The sequence below is a fragment of the Talaromyces stipitatus genome, genomic scaffold, assembly GCF_000003125.1.
Source record: "Talaromyces stipitatus ATCC 10500 scf_1105507295515 genomic scaffold, whole genome shotgun sequence".
Lineage (NCBI taxonomy): Eukaryota > Fungi > Ascomycota > Eurotiomycetes > Eurotiales > Trichocomaceae > Talaromyces > Talaromyces stipitatus.
The window spans coordinates 1,980,781-2,000,628 of NW_002990118.1; the positions used below are offsets into that span (position 1 = coordinate 1,980,781).

Consider the following 19,848-nt stretch of genomic DNA (forward strand, 5'->3'; position numbering starts at 1 on the left):
TTTGTCGGCGAGGGTATCGCGGATGATTTGATCCATCTTGTTGGTGTCGTGTCTGTCTATCCGCATCTGTATACATTTTGATGCTGAAATGGTGGGCATTGTTGTTCAAGGTTGTTGTGGTTGAGGAGAGTTGGACGGGTACCTGACAAGGGATAACCACGTGCGCTTCTTACTATGAGAACTTCATACACCATATATCGTGCTATTATTATTATTATTATTATTATATTATTATTGTCTATTCAACATCAAGAAGAAAAAACATCCTTCCACTGCCCAACCACACCCTCCAACACCGACTCAACACTTCCCCCAACCTTCTCCTCCCCCACAGCCGCCGCAATAGTCTCATTCTGCCACTGCAACTCCCATATCAACAATCCCCTATTAAACGCTGACTGATTATACTTTGCCACCGGCGTATCAATCAGATACTCAACAAACATCTTCCAGCGCGGGATGTAGTACGACGACACCAATCCAGCCCAGGACTTGGATGCGTAATCACTGATTTGCCCCGTTGGACCCCATAGGGTGATTTGGTTACGAGCGTTGTATTCCAGGAAATCTTCAATATTGTGCTGTGATCCTGCAGATGCGCGAGCGGCAGAGAGCCAGGTGGAGAGTTTGAAGTTCTTGTTTGTGGCCAGGACGGTGTCCAGGGCTTGTAGGATACCGATCAATTCTGCTCCGATGGTTTGTAATTTTGTTGAAGATGGATTGCTTGTGTTGTAAGTAGAGATTAGATTCTCATAAACAGGGATGAACGCATTTGCCAAAACCTGCCGAGACATGTCGACCAGATCGAATTCAAAGGCTGGATTCAGCCAGAGTGATGGCTCCTTGAAAGCGGAGGTATAGAATAAATTCCATGCCTGCACCATATCGGCCGTGTTGTAGTTTAGTTTGGTTGGATGATGACCTGTTCTATTCAATAGGCCGGTTGTGCTAGGGATCAATTCGAAGATCGCCTTGGGGACTGCATTTGCTGCAAGATTGGTGTTGTTGTACACCGTGGTTCGTAGAATGTCCCATGCACTATAAACTGAGGACGGGATCGATCTGCTGCCTGCATATCTCGCGGTAACCCAATCATGGAAATAACTCTCCGTATCGATAGGCGCAGCGTTCCAAGCCTGATCGAGCAGAAGATCATAGACAATCTCATTTCCCTCCTGTCCCTCCATGGACAGACCGAATCCAACGAGCGAACTAGAATTGTGCAGCGCAGCAATAGGGTTGTTGGTGATATTCATAACTTGGCCGTAAAACCCCATATTACCACCGTAATCATGGATCTCGCACCATATCCACGGCTTGCCGTAATAGGAATTCGTGCGCTGCCACTGCGGCGACGACTCGGACGCAAGATCTAGGATTAGCAAATCCGAATCAACAGCCACACCGCCAAGATACGCTTCAATGCGATCGTTGGTCCAGAATGCAGAGTTACTCGTAAACAGCCATCCTTGCATCACCCACACAGCATTGGAGTCGGCGGCTTTGAGTGTTTTCCAAGTTCCCTGGCTGACGTTGCGCAAGTAACTGAGATCCCCAGACGAAGGATTGTTTTCGTTGAATTGATCCAAGGTATAGAATGTAGTCACATTCCCATACGCCTCAATCTGTTTGGCGATAAAACTTTTCTGGATTTCCGTAAAATGAGGATCAGTAGGTTCCATGAACGTATCATTAGTATACATGGTCGGGAACGCCTCCCACGCAGAACCATTGATAACATCCGCATCAGGCAACACACGTGTAATAGCTCTAGGCACAAACCCCGGAAACGCAGGCAATATAGGCGTCATACCCAACTCCGTCATCCGTTTAACAATCTTCTTCTGCAGATCAAACTGACTATCAACCCAGTCATAAGGTAAAGATCCGCTCCATGACCCCTGAATATTCCCGAAATGGTTCCATGCAAGAAAAGCAGGTCCACTAAGGAAATCTGCGATTTCGGTGTCGGTTAATCCGAGGTCTTGGAATACCTCGATAAAAATCCTTTCGATTCCAATCCAGGCGAGGGGGAGATTGATGCCCCGGAGAGCCATCCAGTCTAGTTGGAGTTCCCAGTCTTCCCAGGACCAGAATGCGCTGGTGTAGGATGTTGTTACTACATCTCATATTAGTCAAGAGTTCTTAATATGGTGGGTGGCGAGGGAATACCAGTGTTGAAGTGATACCGATACGGCACAACGCTAGACCCCGTCAAAGGCTCGTTAAGCTTTGGAAATTGTCCATCAATCTGATCCAGTCGACTACCTATGAACCAATAGATATCGACATGCGCAACATCAGAAAGATATCGATGCAATCTACCCATCATCCAATTAGTGTCTCAGGTTACTATACACGCACGAAAAAAAAAACAGAATTGACATACCCCGTAGCCAACGCACTCAACGAACTACCCTCAATCCTAATACTCCCATTCTCCGCACTCAAAACAACATACACATCATTCTCCCCCAGAGAAGTCGCATTCACAATACCAAACTCAAACTTGTCCGCATGTTGTGGGAGACGTCGTTGCAGGAGCGCTTCAATACCTGACGCCGACGGCTGTGTGCAAGAAGCTACCACCGTGCTGGAGATTGCCAGGAAACTGGACAAGAAATAAAAGATCTGCATGGTGACCTACACACCTCCTAATCACCAATTTGCATGCGTCGAAGTGCGAGAGAAGAAGAAAAGAAAGAAGTGGGAATTAGACCATTTATCCCGTCTCGGCTAGTATGGAGCTACGTCCTAAATTAAACGTGAATACGCAGTCGACTAGTTAGTAGTCTACTAGTTAGTCATGCAGCTCATAACATACGTACGACATAGTGTAGATGGAGGTGGAACGTGGGATCTAGTTTAATCTACTAGACTTCCATCCAAGCGGGTCGGACCAAGATTACTCATTGTCATGGCACTGAACCCATTTCCCACATGAAGAATCAAAATTGGCAGTGACAGCGAGCTTTAATCTTCCGGTTACCTGGTTGGTGAGGTGATAGGATCATTGTCAAGGACTAGTAAAGCAAAACACGACAGGAAGAAGTTAAGCAATTTAGCCCCTTGTTTACCATTCCACGTGTTGATAAGCAGAAGGTTCTATGGAATGCTTTTGTAGCCAATCAGAATGAATAAAGCGTCCGAGTGGGTCGCAATTCTAAAGATATGATTGGGCGGTGGTTTACTTACTCTAACAGCACACCCGGACTCATTCTACAGTTGAATAGGCTAGAATATACGTGAGTTGTGAAATGAAGAATCAATATCATTTTGCTATTGCTAGGTATCTCGACTAGGTTTCACTAACGGCTTGTTGGATCTCTTCATGTCATAATCCTCTCTTGTTCACTTGCGACGGTTGATCGATGGTGCTAAGCCTGAAGTAATCATGCCAACGTGATTAAACATTCAGGACAAGCGGGTGACCAAAAGACAGCGAAGTAGAGAGTTCTGCAGCACAAGTAGTTGTTAGCGACTTGTGATAGCGGAAATCTTCCCCAGCGAGGTGATAAAAGCTTGAACGGAACAGCATCGCAAGTTGGCCAATGCCTTGTAAAGCCACAACACAAAGTCCTGACATCCAGCATGCCGAGGATAAGACGGCTGCGAAAATACTGTAGTATTGCTGGACAACCACAAAGGCTGCCTGGGAGACGTCTTTGAACATTGCATCGACAAAGTTTGTTGCCTGGAGTTCGCTGAAGGTATTCTGGAAAGATGGAGCGAGCACTGTCGCCAGTACATCCATCGCGGACCGGGGCTGGGTGACCTGTTGTACTGACGCAACAGGCGGCCGTTGCGGGATAGTTGAAATTGGCCCGGTTTGTTGCTCCCAGCCTGCTGCGCTTGCTACTGACACGGAAGATTCCATCGGCAGTCCTTGTGAGGCGGTGTGGGCCCGTGGCACTGCTGGTAGGACCCGCGGAGCTGGGGCCGATGGCTGCTGTTGTGCGTTTAACATGGTTATTGCGCTCGATACCAGTACACCTGGCCGTAGAGGTGAATTGTTCCACATGAGACCAGATGTGTCTCCCGGACGGCGAGATGTTTCCAATTGAACCAGTACGCTTGCCGTTGGTAATCCTTGCTGGATCGGGGTGGATAGCCGTACTGTGCCGTTTTGTCGTACGAATTGGCTGGATATCGATACACTTGACCGTACAGATGAAATATTTTGGCCCCAGACAGATGTGCGTTCGGTGCGACGCAGTGGGACCGAAAGTGTTCCTGCTGTAGTGACTAGTTGGCCAGCATTGAGTGGATGGCGATCGCTAGTATCGTTGCGCAGCCCTAGCAAGTGATTGAATGATCCGTCTCCGCCTGCCGAGTATCCAACATTGGGTTGTAGATTTGCGGATACCGACAGGCCTGGCGTATTAGGGGCACGGGGACGACCAGGTAGTAACGACCCGTGAGACACTGTCTGAGAGTTTTGTTGTTGTGACATCTTTACCATGGATGTGTGTTCCAGATCGTCCCACCGCTCCCAGTCGGCCAAGAGTGCCCAGTCACGGTCGGTTTCCTCGTTGAATGGTTGATCATCCATATGAGAGTAGACTGAAGGCATGAAAGACGACCAGGAAAGAGCTGGAGCCTCGACAATAGTGGGCTTGACTCCTGGAGCAGGCACAGGAATTTTGGACAATGTCGCCCTTTGCTTCCTTGCTTTGGCATCCACATGACTCTTTGCAGATTGTTTTTCGTGGCAGTTGCACTACCATCAGTTAGCTTTGTTAAACAGCAATAAACACCGAGGCTAACCTTCTTGTGTTGCTTCTTATGCTTCAAACAAGCGCCGTTGCGGCGAGCGTTAATGTAATCTTCTATCTGCGCTTTTGTGCGCTTTTTCTGTTTCTTTGGAAGATTCGTAGCGGTATTCAGATTGATATCAAAGACAAGTTCACGGCCACCTGTCTGAGGGACCGTTGATTGGTCACTACTCGACGTTGACGAGGCCGGTGTATTCGCAACCGGGCTCTGTCGTGATGACTCATGAGAGTATGTGACTGAAGGTGTATCAGAATAAGAAAATTCCGAGCCAATGGGAAACAATTGAGAATCAGAATGAGAGGCCATAAACCGCTCAAGATGTAGATCAATGGCTGCATCCCTTCGCTTTTGCTTCATAGAACGTGCGCTGTGGTCTGCAGATGCTCGTGAATCTACGAGATAACGGAAATCTTCCGCTTGAGGTGCAAACGAGTCCGGGTTGGTCGTGACGGGACTTTCACTGACCGAAGAGGCGGAGTATCCAAAACTATCGAAGGTGTTGGCATTGGCATCGTACTGAGATAAGTCCCAGCCTGGAAGGAGCTGCACGTCCGAGAAGCTCAATGGGTCGGCGGAGAAGCCTTCCAGGGTAGGGAATCGGAAGTCCGCATTGTTGTTGGACTCCATGGTGTTATCTTCAGGGAAGTTGATAAAAGAACCGAAGTCGAAGGTTCCGTCGAAATTGTTGTAGTTATCCATGATTCTTTTTTTTTCTTTTCTCCTTTTCTCTTCGTCTCAAAACTGGTCAATGGCTGTGGATTGGCAGTAGTGAGTGCAATTGACTGAAAAATCAGGCAACTGCTTCACGAGAAGTAAGGCTCGTAAAGTGCCAGAGTGATGAGTAAGAAATTTCAGGAAAAGAAGAAGAGTCCAGATGTCTACAATAGTTAAAAGAAACCAACAGTTTGGGGAAGACGGGAGATGCGAAGTCTTGATGTCGCTATGGGGGTGAGTCAGCCTCAGGCTCCTAATGAAATGGCCAATCAGAGATGCAGGAGCTCACAGCCTTCAGGCTTAGCACTTTCCCTTTTTGGGACCCCGCACCTGCCTAAGCCTCGGTCACGCTAACCCTTTCTGGACGCCGACTCTGCCCTCGTTTCGGCCAATCAGGGTTGCGCTTAAATCTAGCCCTAAGCCCTAAGATCTGCCGTCGATGTGTCTGGATCACCGTTTAATAAATATAAACTCTTTCCGTCCAGCAACAGAAAATGCATACGCCAATTAACTTATGCCATCAGGGGTAGGGCTGATGAGACTCTGACAAAGCGGTTTGATCTGTAGGTTCATGATTCAGCGCTGTTGGAAGACTATTTATGCCATCCTTACAGTTCCTGTTGCACTTTCGAACAGCTCATGCGGTGTCTCTGCTCTACATTCATATTAGTTGTCTGAAGGAAAATGCGCCACGATTCATATTAACTCTAAACTGTTTGAAAGTGCTGCCTCAAGCAGGCACAGTATACCGGAGATTAATCAATCTAATCGAAGCAAATTGAATCTAGACACGCTCTCCAACAGCAGGGAGCGGGAAATCTTGTTGACAACTAGTCCCTTGAGTCCATAATAGGCACAACTCGCGGGACCCTTTAAGCCCTCAAAAAAAACAGTCCTCGTTAGAATAACTGATCACGTCGCATCCAACATTGTGCTTCGATGCACACGAAGGGTTTTCTATGAAGTGATTGAAAGAGGCGCCTGGGACATTGAAACAGTAGTCGGGAGAGACATCCATGTAGATTATGGTTGGAGTGCCTGAACAATGGGGTTTCTCCCACACGGTGGCGTTCACAACGACTCCGGCAGCGAGCTGAGAGCCGAGGAGAAGCCAAAAAAAAAAGTATAGAGTGCATGGCGGATAGATGTAGCCGTTGGAGTACCTTGGTGGAGGCAGTAGAGAGCTGAATAGTGTACTTGTCATGGAACAAGCTTCGTTCTTGAACTTAGAAGTAGGTTAAGTTAGTGCTTATTAGTAGATCGGCAATGATGTCGAACGAGAGATGTACCTAAACGATGAGTGTGACCTCGGGAATTCTGAACCGAGGACTAGAAGCTAGGTACCTAGGTATCTCCAGAAGAAACCCTCGCCTATTTATGCCTGTAAAGCATCCAACCGGTACTTCCATGTCTCTAAAACACAAGAGACCGACAACAAAGGCCTCATTACATGTCTGAAGCATGGATGATGAGATGTCTTTGATATATCTCTTTCGATATAAAACGCCCGTACAAAGACTGTTCATATCAACAATCAGATCGGAATCATATGTGGGACGAAGCTGAATGGGCCAAAGCTCATGTCTAAATTCTGCGTGCCTTTCTTTTCCTTCTTTTCTTCAATCTCGAGACCACTCTCGAGTAAGTTGGGTTAGATGATGCCTTGCAAATTCAGTATTTTTTGTTGTTTTGCAGCTGAGCTCTGATACCTAGGCAACTGAGAGGTCAGCTTCTCATGTTAAGTGCTAGCCTGCTAGGTAGTTGCTTCAACGGCTTTATTTCTGAGAGGTGATTTCAATCCGGTTCTTCCAAGACTGTGGCTCAGAATCTTTTGGTACTGTATGCCTGAATCCATATTAGTTCCCACATAGCCCGGTCCTGGCTGGTCATGACATGTGGTCAGCCTTATTTCGGAATCTCCTGGATAAATAGGCAATTCTCAGGCTGATGCGTTCGACGACATGATGAATGATCTCAAGACTCTTGTAGAATATTCAATTGTGAGTTCTCATTGGCTGGAACCCAGCGGCTCTCTCTACCACGAGAGCCAATTGCACCGCATCTCACGACAGCGCGCATCGCGAAACAACACGGTATGAGTTTCAAAAAAACGTCCTGAAATATCTTGAAACGCTCCGCGTCTTTTCCGAACCTCATACGCAGATCTTGGTGAAGGAGTGATTGGGATCGAAGCCATCTCGCAAGTTTAAGGTGATGGAGCTGGTCGCGATCGCTGCAGAGAGTGGGTACCCATCCACCAATCAGCGATGGCATAGACAGAGAGAATCGGACAGGCCGGGATGACGTAACCATCGTCATTTCGTCGTCGCAGGAAGGAAAAAGATGGGCAGACATTTCTCCCTTGCTTTTATATTCCATTCCACCCGGTACTTCTCTTCTTTCTCGACAAGTACATCCTTCTCACCTCATATCCAGCACTAAACAACACACGCAATGCCTCGCGTCATTGGATTGGGCCTCCGGGCTCTCGAATTCATCTTCACCGTCATCCTACTCGGACTGGTCGGTTCTCTCGAAGCTCAGAGCGACAGTAACCCGGAAAGCGTGCACTTTTCCATGTTCACAGCCGCCTGGTCTGCACTGTTTTTGCTATATTTGATCCCGGCTACGTGGACCGAGTCGTTTACCTTCCATCCCATCATTCCGATTGTCCTGGATACGTTGAACGTTGTCTTCACTTTCTGTGCGGCCGTTACTTTGGCTGCTAGGACCAAGGCTAAGAGCTGCTCTAATCATGTACGTTTTTCTCCCTCTCTCTCTCTCCTTTTTTTTTTCCCCTCAAGATATGTGACTCATCTGGCGTAGATTTTCCTCGATACCAACTCAATTGCCATGGGATCCGAGAACCGTTGCCGCGAGGCTCAGGCAGCCTGCGCTTTCTTCTGGTTCCTTTGGGCTTGCTACGTGGGGAGTCTCATCAGCTCCGTTCTTGGTGGACGATCAAGCGCCAACCTCCGAGCTACCCCGTCTGTACGACGACCCATGTCTCAAGTCTAGCTCGATCTTTCAATCTGCCAACGGTCAAACCAATGGTCAATTTGACAACCACTCAGTCACTCTCGGTCTGGCATCGAAACCAACTCTCACTAAAAAGCAACCACGACTCGTCTAGAGTCATAGTACGTCTGTGACGACATTATTTACTCCTAATAGCCACCTCGCTTCGGAGAATGATTGGACGTAATACCATTGGTTGATGATTTATATATATTAATAATCTCTTGGATGATGTATGATTATTTCACTCATGTTATGGTTTATGTATTATGTTGACTTGATGTTGATATCTAATATAAATCCGTTATAAAAAGCAAGGCTGCTATGGCTAAATCACCAACTAGTCACCCCCCGCTCTTTATCAAATCCTCCCCTCAACTGAAACTCGGGATGCACAACTTTACCCTGCAGAATCGTGTACTTCACAATTCCCTCACAATGCTCCGGTCGTATACGCGCCAGCCAGATCAACTGTCCTTCCTCCTTGCGATACACCAACACATTCGCTGAGAACTTGTGTCCTCCAACATGAGATACATAGAATATCCCCACGCCACCAGGTCGCTCGTCAGTGGCATCCCGATATAGTCCCGCGGGGCGCAAGTGACGCTCTAACTCCTTTTTGATTAAGGGTGCTGAAGTTCCGCACCGAGCATCGCGGCGTTTGTGTGAACAGAGAAGAACGACGTAGTCGTGCGGACAAGGCCGGGGTTTTAGTGCTGACGTTTCCGCTGACGAAGTCGATGTCTTGTCGATGAACCGTGCGACTAGTTCTGGGACCGATGATATGGTCACATTGTCAATTAATTGGAATGAAGGTAATAACAACACTGTCGTTGCACTGTCTCGATCCGTGGAAGAGTCGTCCTTGTGTGCAGTGATGTTTGATGCGTTTACCATGAGACGCTGCGCGAGTCAGTTGCCAATGGTCCTATTCAACTTTAGAAGACCAAAAATAGAAAAGTACCTCCTTCGAAGACACCTCGCACAGCGCATGAACCAAACTCCCTCTCTCCCCCTCGGGCTTCGATACCCAATCCGACTTGCCCGTTCCGACGAGCACGTGCGTGGTAAACGGCTTGACTTTACCGTATATCTTTCGTTCGCTATCGATATGGAATTTATCCGGTAAATGAACTGTGCAATCAGAGCAGTCCTTTAGACAATCCGGTCCATCTTCCTGGGTGTTGACTGCGGGGAATATGTAGTCTTTGTTGGTACCTCCGGTGATGGAGGAGAGGAGCGATTTGAACATGTTCCCACTTAGGCAGATAGTACTGTCGCAAGTCTCTTATTTGATTTGATTTGAATCTCTAAAGAGAAGAAAATTTAAGGCCATTATCATGAGCAACGAAAAAGAATGTTGCTTCTGCTTTATATGAGGTAGCTACAGCAAGGCCCCTCGTAAATCCGAGCTCCCGAGACAGCACTTGTTATTCCCGAGAAGGTTAACCGACCTGGTAATAGCCTGCAGAGAAAACCGTCTGCCTAGACTGTGGATACGTAATTAGTGCTCGAGTCAGTGTGCATACGTAGTATAATTATGATCCTAGATATGGTGAGATTGGGCTAGTAATGCGGAGAGCAAAGACGTGTGGCGTGGCATTGGTATGTGCCAGTGGTTCCGACTTGGGCATGGCAGTGTGGCTCGGCTTCGGTAGGCGGCATGCTTGATGGCTGAGCTGATCTGTTACGGCATTACTATAGACAAGACACCGCGTCGTTCAGCAACTGATGAATCTGTTGATATAAGAAAGTAAAGCAAGCTAGCTAACTTAGCTATAGAGTCTATGGAGAAGAAGAAACGAAGAAGAAAACGGAACTAAAATTGACTTCCGAATCACGTGTTGTTCCTGTATTCTAATTGGCCAGCCTCTTGCTGAGCCCCATCGGGCTCGGGTTTGTGTTCCCCATTGGGAATCGGGTAGAGAAACATCAGCCAATTTCATCCTCAAACTGTCCGAAATTAATCATCTTCAACTCTTCACTCTGTCAGACAGTGTCAGTGAAACCATCTGGAGTGGTTCATGCAGTCGTACTATTTGAAGGATCAACAAGAGATTGGAAATCGGTCTGTCATCATGGCCGCGGAGATTGATCTTCTAGATCCGGAACCCACCAACAATAGCATCAACAACTCTCCATCCGAGACGCGCCCGCGCAAGCGTCGCAGAAGAACAGTCGCATGTACTCAATGCCGCACCAGAAAACTAAAATGCGACCGCGAATATCCGGCATGCGGTCGCTGTCTCAAAAGCGGCATCCCAGACAGATGTAAATATGAGGATAGCTTTGTTTGGCAGCAGCCGAACACCGTCAATGCTGCTGCAGCATCAACAGCTTCAGCCACAACAACCACATCACCACCAAACGGAGGAGTGGCCGGAATTGACCGGCTGAATGGTGGGCATATTACGCTCCCTCCTCCAAATCGTGTTGCGACTGGAGCTTCGCCCAGGTTTGCTACTGTGTTACCGGCATACCCGAAGTCGGCGTCAGTAACTGGTCTTCCGGCGCCGTTACCGTTGCCAGTATCTTCTCAGTCGCTGCCATCGGCTAGAAGTCATAGTAATTCTGCTTATCATTTGGGACAATCTGGAACATCTCGAGCTCGATTTTTGGATACTGTTTTGGATGGTCCTAATCCGCCTACCAGCAGCTGGTCTCGGCCCGATGGAAGTACAGCTCACTATAGTCATGCCGGGGGCTATCAACATTCGTTGGCGACGCCTTCACAGAGACTTGAGCTACCTAATAAGGTTATGATAAGAGGGAAAGAAACGAGAACTCGTTTCAATGGCGGAGGAATTATGTCTAATTTGATGCTTCAAGTACGATCAAAACTGACGTATGCATATGATCGATGCTGATATTTGACAGTTCCCAGAACTAAAGGCTTTCCTCCACGAAGTCAAAACCGGCAATCCGAACTTTGCTCGGATACGCATGGCAAAAGATGCACTCAAATTCTCCAGTCTCAAGCACAAACTAAAAGAGAGATTGCCAACTATCGACACGGCTACCTTGCTGTCTCTTCTCCCGCCAAAACCTGTCGTGGATATGTTACTGCGCTTGTACATGCTCTATGTAGAGTCCATGCACCGCGTAATTCACGTCCCCTCTTTTCGACGAGAACTTTCCGAGCTGCAAACTAACATTCATAATCCCGACATGATATCAGCGGCCTTCGTTGCGCAGCTTTTGCTCATGCTTGCCGCCGCAGTGGGGTTTTATGAAGCAGAACCGTCACCAGACTTCCTACACGATTCGACTATTAGCAAGACTTTCCAGGTCGTGGAATGGATTCGATATGCGGAAAAATGGATCAACACGACATATGTCAAGCGGCCGGACTTGACTATCTTGAGGATACAATGCTTGCTTATCATCGCAAAGAACAATCAAGGTCTGAATCGAAGTCAGGCATGGCTTGCTACGGGAAATTTGGTCAAGATGGCCATGCTAGCTGGTTATCATCGAGATCCTGGCAACATCCCGAAGATCACCCTTTTCAACAAAGAAATGCGGAGGCGCATGTGGGCGACTATCATAGAGCTAGACGCTCAGATTGCAATAGATCGAGGTATGCCACCGACTCTGCAGGCCTCGGATTTTGATACTGCACCACCTCTGAACATCAACGACGATGAGATCCACGAAAACACGACAGAAGAACCACAATCTCGACCCGTCACTGAAGTCACTGATTGCACCTTTCAAGTTGTACTCAGCCGATCGCTCTCTCTACGACTCAAAATCTTTAGTCTGATGAACTCCCCGGTTGTCTCGTGTTCGTATGAAGATATTCAGAAAATCGAATGGGAACTTGGCCGTTTCCAGGCCAGTCTTCCAACTTGGCAGGCTACCACAGACACAGAGATAAGCCACAAACTGACGTTGTGGAGTGCAGTACTCGAAACCAAACTCGGCCAGGCACTTTTAGCGATACACACTCCTTTCGCCATTGAAGCCAACGAAGACCCTTTATTCGAGCCCTCGTCAAGAGCTCGCTTGGAAGTCGCCACGGTGATATTATCAAGACATCTGAAACTCCACGAAACGTCCGCACGACTTTCCTTTGGCCATTCGGCAGACAGCACAGTTCAAGCAAGTTTCTCCGTTCTCCAGCACTTATTCGCCAGAAGAACTGGGTATACATCCAACCTTTTGCGCCAGGTGCTTCCAGCATTCACCGAGTCACTGCTCGATCTTGTCGAGAAGACAATCTCATGCATGGAAGCCAGACTGTTATTGGTGATCAAAGGCGCCAAGCAGTTTTTCTTCTTATATATGATCTTTGCTCTTGTCAAGGCGGAGCTGTATCCTGATCAGGCCGAGGAGATTAAGCGACTTATTGTGGACCGTATTTTGACGGTTACATATCGCATTTTGCGTGGTTCTGATGGGACCGTTAGCCTTGACGGGATTGATCTGGTATGTTGCATCTTTCTCTTTCAATTTTCTGATACCGATACTAACGATCAAACAGCCATCCATCTCCCAAGTTCCCAGTCTTGCATCAGGAAATGAGCACAACACTCCACTCGAAAGCTTACCGGGATCATTTGACAGTAACAATTTATCGGATCTCATGCTAACGGTAAGTCTTTACCCCACAAAAAGTGATCATTTCAAGCTAACATTTCAATTCCTAGCCGCCCGACGATTTCAACAGCCTTCTACAAGTCTTCGACTGGGAAGATTTTTCAACTTTCCCATTTTCCATTTAACAAACTACTTTCATTTTGTAACCACATCCTTTTGACTTGTGTATAGACACCAGATTTTTCGTATTTGTATACCCCCATTGTCTTGGAAATCTCATATTTCGGAAGGTGAAAATTATATATAGAGCAACTCAATGTTACATTATGTCTTACTGGAGCTTGTTCTCATTTTCTATCAAGCCTGGTAGATTGCGCACATACACAATTTATAGTCTAGCCCTAATCTCTGTAATCCTGAAATTAGACCCGATTTGACTGAAAGAGAAAGGAAACAGTGTACGATACTCCAACCTTCCCTGCTACATGCTGTTAATACAAGCTCATATCCTAGTCATATTTCTATGTATTCTTGTAAATTTTTTATCTTTTACCGTTTCTTGAGTCATCCGATCAGGCATGTAGTCAAGCCAGCTTTATAGTGAGACGAGAGCTTTGCTATTAAGGCAGATGGAGATTACGTTGCAAATTGGTCAATTTTCTGAACGAAAACAGTATGTACATTTTTCTAGTTAAGTCAATGATCCAATCCGAGTTATCATTCTGATCCCACACACCGCTCCTGACGTACAGACTATAGAAGCACCGAGGAATCTGGCCGTCATTCGTGGTGGCCGTCAAGTCAACTTGATCCTTACCATTCAAGTAGCAGTCAATCAAAGAAGTGTAGTAAACCTGGATAATATCAGTGCGTGTACAGCAGCTAGGTATAAGTGAAACCCTACTTGCAAGTCAAAGCCGTATGTATTCGTTAACTTGTCGTAAACCCCGGTATCCCAACGAGGGCCGTATGGGCTGTCGTAGAATTTGCACTGTGAAACATCAGCAAACTTTCCCCATTCAAATGGGTTATCGAGATAAGCATACGGATGTTGAATCATTATTGGAACACTGTGCACCAGCTGTTGCTCTTATCAAGTAGAAGCAGAAATATTCCCCGGGTTTAGCTTGAAGCCAGTAGGCACCTTTCATATTGCAGTCGCTTTGGGCAAGATTCTGGTCGGCGAAAAGGATGTGGTATGCCGTTTTCATGGACACGTCGACGAGCTTTTTTTCCTGTGGACTTGACTTAGCACCTAGGTATCTCAGACTTAAGGAGATGATAGGAGACGGACGGACTCACGACGGTGTTAGCAAAATGGCTATAAGCCGAGATAAAAGATGAATTATCCTTTTTCTCGTCAAGCAGAATGGTATTATCGTCAAAGAATCTAGCCGTTGCATGCTGAAGAGCGGTGTAGGTGTAAATAGGGAGAGTCTCAGGGTCACCATTTCCTGTCGCGTTTGTCAAGACGGTTGCAACATAGTTTCCTGCAGCGCCCACAATGTTCCTGAGCGTATTTTCTACCGACGTTACATCCACCTGAACATTCGAGGAACCTTGGTTGTATATCTCATTAAAAGCCCCCGACGCAAACCCAATCATCCCTCGGAGAGGTTTGCTCAGGTCAATCCCAGTTGCAACACCTCCAGCCATGGTAAACGCAGCCGACACCCATTGTAACCACGACGGCTCAGGATTAACAGCCGTGAAATCATCATGAATCTGATCAATCGACAGACCATTCAGCCAACCCGTCCAGAGCAACTGCTGACGCACAGAGTTGATCTTACTGTGCAGGTTGCCCACAGATCGAAACACCCAATACGCCATTTCGCTGGGGTAATTGGAGCATAGAGAATCAGGGGCACAGTCACCGCCGATATCACCGCAGCCAGTTAGCGGGGATGCTCCCTGGCCGGGGAAGGATTCTTGCCAGAGGGCAGTAACCCAGTTATTCTCGCCGTCTGTGAAAGAGCCCAACATGAGGTCTAGCCAGTCAATTGCGCCGGTAGAATCTAGGATTGCTTGGACGCCGTCGGTGGTAGAGGTATCTCCTGCAGTGCATGTTGCCCGTTTGAGAGCTGGAGAAGGTACTGCAAAGGCTGTTGCTGCCAGGGCAGCTGTTATGAAACCAAGTCGAACCATAGTTATCAAGCAACTGCGGTGTATCTAACTAGTAGAGGTGTATGTATATGATAAACAAATGGAAACATGGACGAATCGTCTACCTACAGCGGATTTCCGGAATATTTATATATCGACCTGGCAGTAAACATCCAAGTAAAGCCTCCATTGACGGAATTCGATAACATGCTAGACATCAGTCTCTGCTAGGTATGAGAATAAAATGATGGTGTCCGCCTCGTATGGTCGTAGAACTAGGCAAGTAGAGACTGGCATCAACTACGCCGATCCCAGAAGCACGATTATACTTCCTTTACGAAGCATCGTGACAAGGCAAAGAGGAATTTTCAGAGACGTCAACTGATCCTATGGCCAATAGCTTCACACGCATTGCACACGTTGTATATTATTGCAGAGCAGTCAAGCATCTTTTCGAATTGAAGGGCCCCTGGGAAGATGGTGTTAACGCCACGATATCAGATCATAAGTTATAAGAGAACCTTAATTTTATGTCCGAGCAGCAAGGAAAGCTTAAATAGCGGTTTAAACCTTTATACATCAGTAATCAGTTGTATTTAAAGAGTCAAGGTTGATTTACAGACTTATTGGGGCTGAAAATTAAGCCTTCTGGGGACACTGACTACCGTCTTGACAGCCACGAGTATAAAGAATCGTCAGTAATTGGGAGGTATAGCCACGATTAATCTTGATCACTCCACGAAGTACGGAATATGATTTTGGCCCCATGGGTAGTGGACAAGTCTGACTGGATCATAACTTACGAGGGATATCAGCCGCAATATGATGAAACAAACGAGACTCCGAAGCCAGATAGAGGAACGCTTTACGAAACCAGCTTCCCATAGAAATGATGAAACAATGACTTTCTATCCCTAGAGGGACTGACCCTATAGATGGTGTTTTAAGACTTCTGTTCTCAGTGGTGGCATGGAGGGGTAGAACCCTCGTTGAAAGTATTGACCTGTAGGTTAGATCCCCTTAGAAGTTATGTTCTCTAGTGTACGAATTCTATTTTCGACAGCTGGAGCAACGTCCCCTTGAAGAGGGAATGGAGAATTTCTTTCAGTAGGTTCTTAATACTCTTCCTGTTGCCATCACATAACTGATTGCTTCGAACCTTATACTCCCTATCCGAAGTTGGGCTAGAAATTCTACGTCTTTCCGACTCAGTCCGTCACATATGCTTCTAGTATGCCCTCCTGGAAGTACTGTGCCAGTTAACCTCTGTGTGCTTTCCGACACCATCTGGTAGAGTCGATCCATTCCTATTGCAATGGTGAGTCCCTCTCGTGGCTGTTTATTTATAGCTGTCCCACTTCTTGAACGTTACTATAAGATTATTTCAAAGCAGAAAACATATATAAGAACAGGAAAGAGTTGGAAACATGCAGAACATGCAATTCATACAAATTTAAGTAAAATCAGGCCACTCCACTTCTATAGGACTTTGAACGAGACTTCTTCGAACGGATTACGATGCATTAATAACATCCATTGACCTATCTCCCATGTCGCTGAATGTTACTCAACCTGCAAAGAAATGGAGTACATAAACGTTACAACTACCACGTTGAGCGTCTCGCGTATGGATCCCTGCCCCGGAATCCTAGTTTGATTCCGGGGGTTGCTTTCCAAGGTTTCCTTCCTTGATTTGAGGTTACATTTTTCTGTAAATCATTTTGCAAGTTTTGTGTATATATACTTGATCAGCAATATATAACAATTATTGAATCAAAGACCAGACCGCTACCTGCGGTCAAGCCATACATCAACAGCAGGGGTATATGCAGTTTACATGTACCTTTCTCTAAAAACGAGACATGGTACGGACAAAAGTACCTATCAAATCTGGTATATAAGATGATCGGCATTAGCGTAACGTGAAACATACATATGTAGCACAAGAAAAGACCTCATAGACCAAAGCAAAGATGAGGAGATGGAGAGTTACCATTTGTATGACCTTGGGAGGCGTATAAATTGAGAGTCATTCCTCTGCTGTTTTATTAATATTTCAATTCAAACGTGAAATCTGATCTCAACCAAGAAGTCGTTGTCCAGACGAAAGGAATAAAGTCAGCATGCGTCTCTCAATCGTCGCCCTCTTCACGGCCTATCTTGCTGTTACCACCGCAGCTGCTCCTATTGCTGATGGTAGAGATCCTACAACCTTTTGTGATATTTAAGTGAGCTGTTGATTTTGAGTATATAGCTCCTTCCCTCGAGACTGGCGATAGTACACAGGATCATCATGGCAATCTTATTATTTACTATGGTCGTCCTCCAAAGAACTGAAAACCTTGGAAGTGACAAGGTGAAGGAGGGGGTGTGAATAATTGAGTCGATTTTCTATGACTTCCTTCTGCAATGTTGATGGGGATGGAAGGGTGCTGGTTATAAGCTGGCCGGAGGTGGATGTTGATATGATTGTTACTGAGGAGATACGGTATTTGGTTTTTGAATCGGCCGGACGTGCCTATCGTGATATTAGTACTCCTTCGTTTGCTGCAGTAACCCTAATATGTAGATATCAAATTGCCAAATCAATGCACCAACATTTAAAACCTCCGGATGACTGTGATAACTATACATAAATAAAGAGAATATCTGACAGGTACACATTCATACAGTCATGAATCGTAACGCTTGCATATAAACAAAAGCTAACTCCTGGATAGCAAGCAAACCCATGCCTTGAAAACAAACAAAACTGCAAAGATACAAGTTTATCGTCGTCCAAACCTTCCCCTCCCGAATCTTCCTTGACCCTTTGACCGAATCTTAAGTGATCGGTAATTGGCATGTGCGTCAGGATTGACCTTTCTCTTCTTCGGTGATGCCTTTTGTTTATCATCCTCGTCCTTTTTTGTGACTGGCTTTTTCGTGTTCTTTTTAAGTACGGGAATGGTTGAGAAAGCGGCTTTTAGCTTCTCGGAGAAGCTAGATGTTGGCTTTGGGATTGTGGTGGAAGGAATTGGTTGTTTTGAGGGAGCAGTTTCGGTGAAGTCTGAATCGGAGGAGTTGTCGTCTGAGTATTCATCTTCTTCGTCTGCGTTTTGTTGGTCGGTTTCTGTGCTTTGCTTTCTCTCTCTAAGATTTCGGGTTCGTCGGAGATTGTCATCGATATCTACCGATTCAGGGTCTACGATCGGTTGAAGGTCGTCCTCAATTTCATCTTCAACCTCCTTTTCCTGAGTGCGCTTCGATTGCTTCATTGGTTTGTTCTTGACCTGCATCACTGGCTTCATCTTGACAAGCCGTGTCGTCCTCTTCTGCCCTTTCTTCTTCCACACCTTCCCACCATTCAGGTTTTCATCTCCAGCATCGACCTGAGGCATTTGACTGTCGCCCACTTGGACGTTCTCTCCTTCGCCTGCGATCCCTAGTGCAGGACCATTCCGCTCCGCTTCTATTTCATTCAGAATATCCCAATCATCCTCCATCCGCTCATTCTCCATATCTCGCAACCCCTGCACCAGGGCAGTAAGCCGTTTCCCATTATACCGCTGAAATTTCCGAACACCAACCGGACTGAACGGATTGGCTGGGTCGTTGTCATTGCTACTAGATACGTACCTCCCGGAATTCCACCGTCGCAGAAAGCTAGGCGTTTCTGAACCTAGAGGATGCTTGACATCTGTCTGTGTTCCTGTTTCAGCTTTCTGGTAAAGTATCCGCTGTGGTTGATTATCCTCTTCCTCCATCATGGTTGCGAATCGAAGTGTAGTCGGAGTCGCAAACAGTCGTTCAAGATACATTTTCTTACTTGACGAGGCTGGTGTTCGTCCCATGAGATTTTTAAGCTCATATTCATCTTCCTCTTTCTCATTATCCGCTGACTCGGGAATATCATCCAATTTCGGCGCGGGCTTTCGTCTCGATGGAGTTTGCGCAATCGCATGATCAAGCGTCGCAATCCGGTTAGCTGACGGTGTTGCTGTACTACCCCCCGAAGCGGAGAGCATATCAAATAACCCCAGAATTTTACCGTTGCGTTGCGGTGTCGGTCCAATGGCGGTTTTGAGTGGAAGTGGAGACGGCTGTTGCAATTGACGATGAGTTGAGGGACTGAACAGTCGGCGGAAGGTAGACGGGGAATCATAAGGGTCTATGGTCGCTGGATGATGCGGGTTTGCAGTATTTCTGGAAGGAGTAAAGGTTCCTCGCGGCGCTTTTCTAGGCGTGAATTTATTGTCCGCCGTGTCGTTTACCTCGGTAATTTTACGTTTTGTTCGATGGTTCGACTCTGATGGGGTTTTCTCCTGACCACCGACATTTTGTGTGGATGCTGATGATTCCTCGAGAGCACGCAGTCGACCATAGGTTTTGTATTTCGCAGCTATCCATTCGTCAGACTTTTCCTTGCTTATATCGTGAGGACTGGAGAAAACACACCTATACTCGGATCCTGCTTGATATCATGTCTCCCCGCTTTTCTTCCTCCATTTGCATCTGCAAATGCCTTTTCCCATTGTTTGAGTTCGGCGCGTAGAGAATTGAGTTGATTTGCTTCAGAAGTGCTCAACGTGGTGGTGGTTGTTGTTGTTGCCATGACTTCTCATGTTGTTTTTCTGCAATTTAGAGTACTGTGATGAATTCGTATCTCTAATGGCATTGATCGTGGTAGATACTGTTGAAGTTAAAGGT

General features: G+C 46.5%; 7 protein-coding genes across 7 annotated transcripts, besides 1 other annotated feature; 2 read left to right on the top strand and 5 right to left on the bottom strand.

Moving 5' to 3' along the window:
* The first annotated feature begins 203 nt into the window (after nt 1–203).
* Nucleotides 204–236: a microsatellite.
* A 12-nt stretch (nt 237–248) lies between these two features.
* Nucleotides 249–2,637, bottom strand: TSTA_047750 (alpha-N-acetylglucosaminidase, putative; the record flags this gene model as incomplete). Its single annotated transcript, XM_002485237.1, has 3 exons — nt 249–2,119; nt 2,173–2,321; nt 2,390–2,637. The coding sequence occupies 3 exons, from the start codon at nt 2,635–2,637 to the stop codon at nt 249–251; spliced, it is 2,268 nt and encodes a 755-aa protein (XP_002485282.1).
* A 615-nt stretch (nt 2,638–3,252) lies between these two features.
* On the bottom strand, nt 3,253–5,475 carry TSTA_047760 (uncharacterized protein; the record flags this gene model as incomplete). The annotated part of the gene is made up of 2 exons (XM_002485238.1): nt 3,253–4,720; nt 4,768–5,475. The coding sequence occupies 2 exons, from the start codon at nt 5,473–5,475 to the stop codon at nt 3,407–3,409; spliced, it is 2,022 nt and encodes a 673-aa protein (XP_002485283.1). The 3' UTR covers nt 3,253–3,406.
* A 2,392-nt stretch (nt 5,476–7,867) lies between these two features.
* Nucleotides 7,868–10,098, top strand: TSTA_047770 (non-classical export protein Nce102, putative). Its single transcript, XM_002485239.1, has 2 exons — nt 7,868–8,247; nt 8,317–10,098. The coding sequence occupies exons 1-2, from the start codon at nt 7,945–7,947 to the stop codon at nt 8,506–8,508; spliced, it is 495 nt and encodes a 164-aa protein (XP_002485284.1). The 5' UTR covers nt 7,868–7,944; the 3' UTR covers nt 8,509–10,098.
* TSTA_047780 (uncharacterized protein) lies at nt 8,764–9,763 on the bottom strand (the record flags this gene model as incomplete). Its single annotated transcript, XM_002485240.1, has 2 exons — nt 8,764–9,414; nt 9,476–9,763. The coding sequence occupies 2 exons, from the start codon at nt 9,761–9,763 to the stop codon at nt 8,842–8,844; spliced, it is 861 nt and encodes a 286-aa protein (XP_002485285.1). The 3' UTR covers nt 8,764–8,841.
* Nucleotides 10,099–10,535: 437 nt separating the features above from the next.
* TSTA_047790 (C6 transcription factor, putative) lies at nt 10,536–13,391 on the top strand (the record flags this gene model as incomplete). Its single annotated transcript, XM_002485241.1, has 4 exons — nt 10,536–11,339; nt 11,389–12,942; nt 12,998–13,108; nt 13,164–13,391. 4 exons carry the CDS (start codon nt 10,536–10,538, stop codon nt 13,236–13,238), a joined length of 2,544 nt encoding a protein of 847 aa, XP_002485286.1. The 3' UTR covers nt 13,239–13,391.
* Nucleotides 13,392–13,673: 282 nt separating this feature from the next.
* Nucleotides 13,674–15,201, bottom strand: TSTA_047800 (uncharacterized protein; the record flags this gene model as incomplete). Its single annotated transcript, XM_002485242.1, has 5 exons — nt 13,674–13,713; nt 13,804–13,907; nt 13,958–14,044; nt 14,100–14,288; nt 14,356–15,201. 5 exons carry the CDS (start codon nt 15,199–15,201, stop codon nt 13,674–13,676), a joined length of 1,266 nt encoding a protein of 421 aa, XP_002485287.1.
* Nucleotides 15,202–17,520: 2,319 nt separating this feature from the next.
* Nucleotides 17,521–19,848, bottom strand: TSTA_047810 (uncharacterized protein). The gene is made up of 2 exons (XM_002485243.1): nt 19,597–19,848; nt 17,521–19,540 (listed from the first exon to the last, which is right to left on the bottom strand). The coding sequence occupies exons 1-2, from the start codon at nt 19,751–19,753 to the stop codon at nt 17,928–17,930; spliced, it is 1,770 nt and encodes a 589-aa protein (XP_002485288.1). The 5' UTR covers nt 19,754–19,848; the 3' UTR covers nt 17,521–17,927.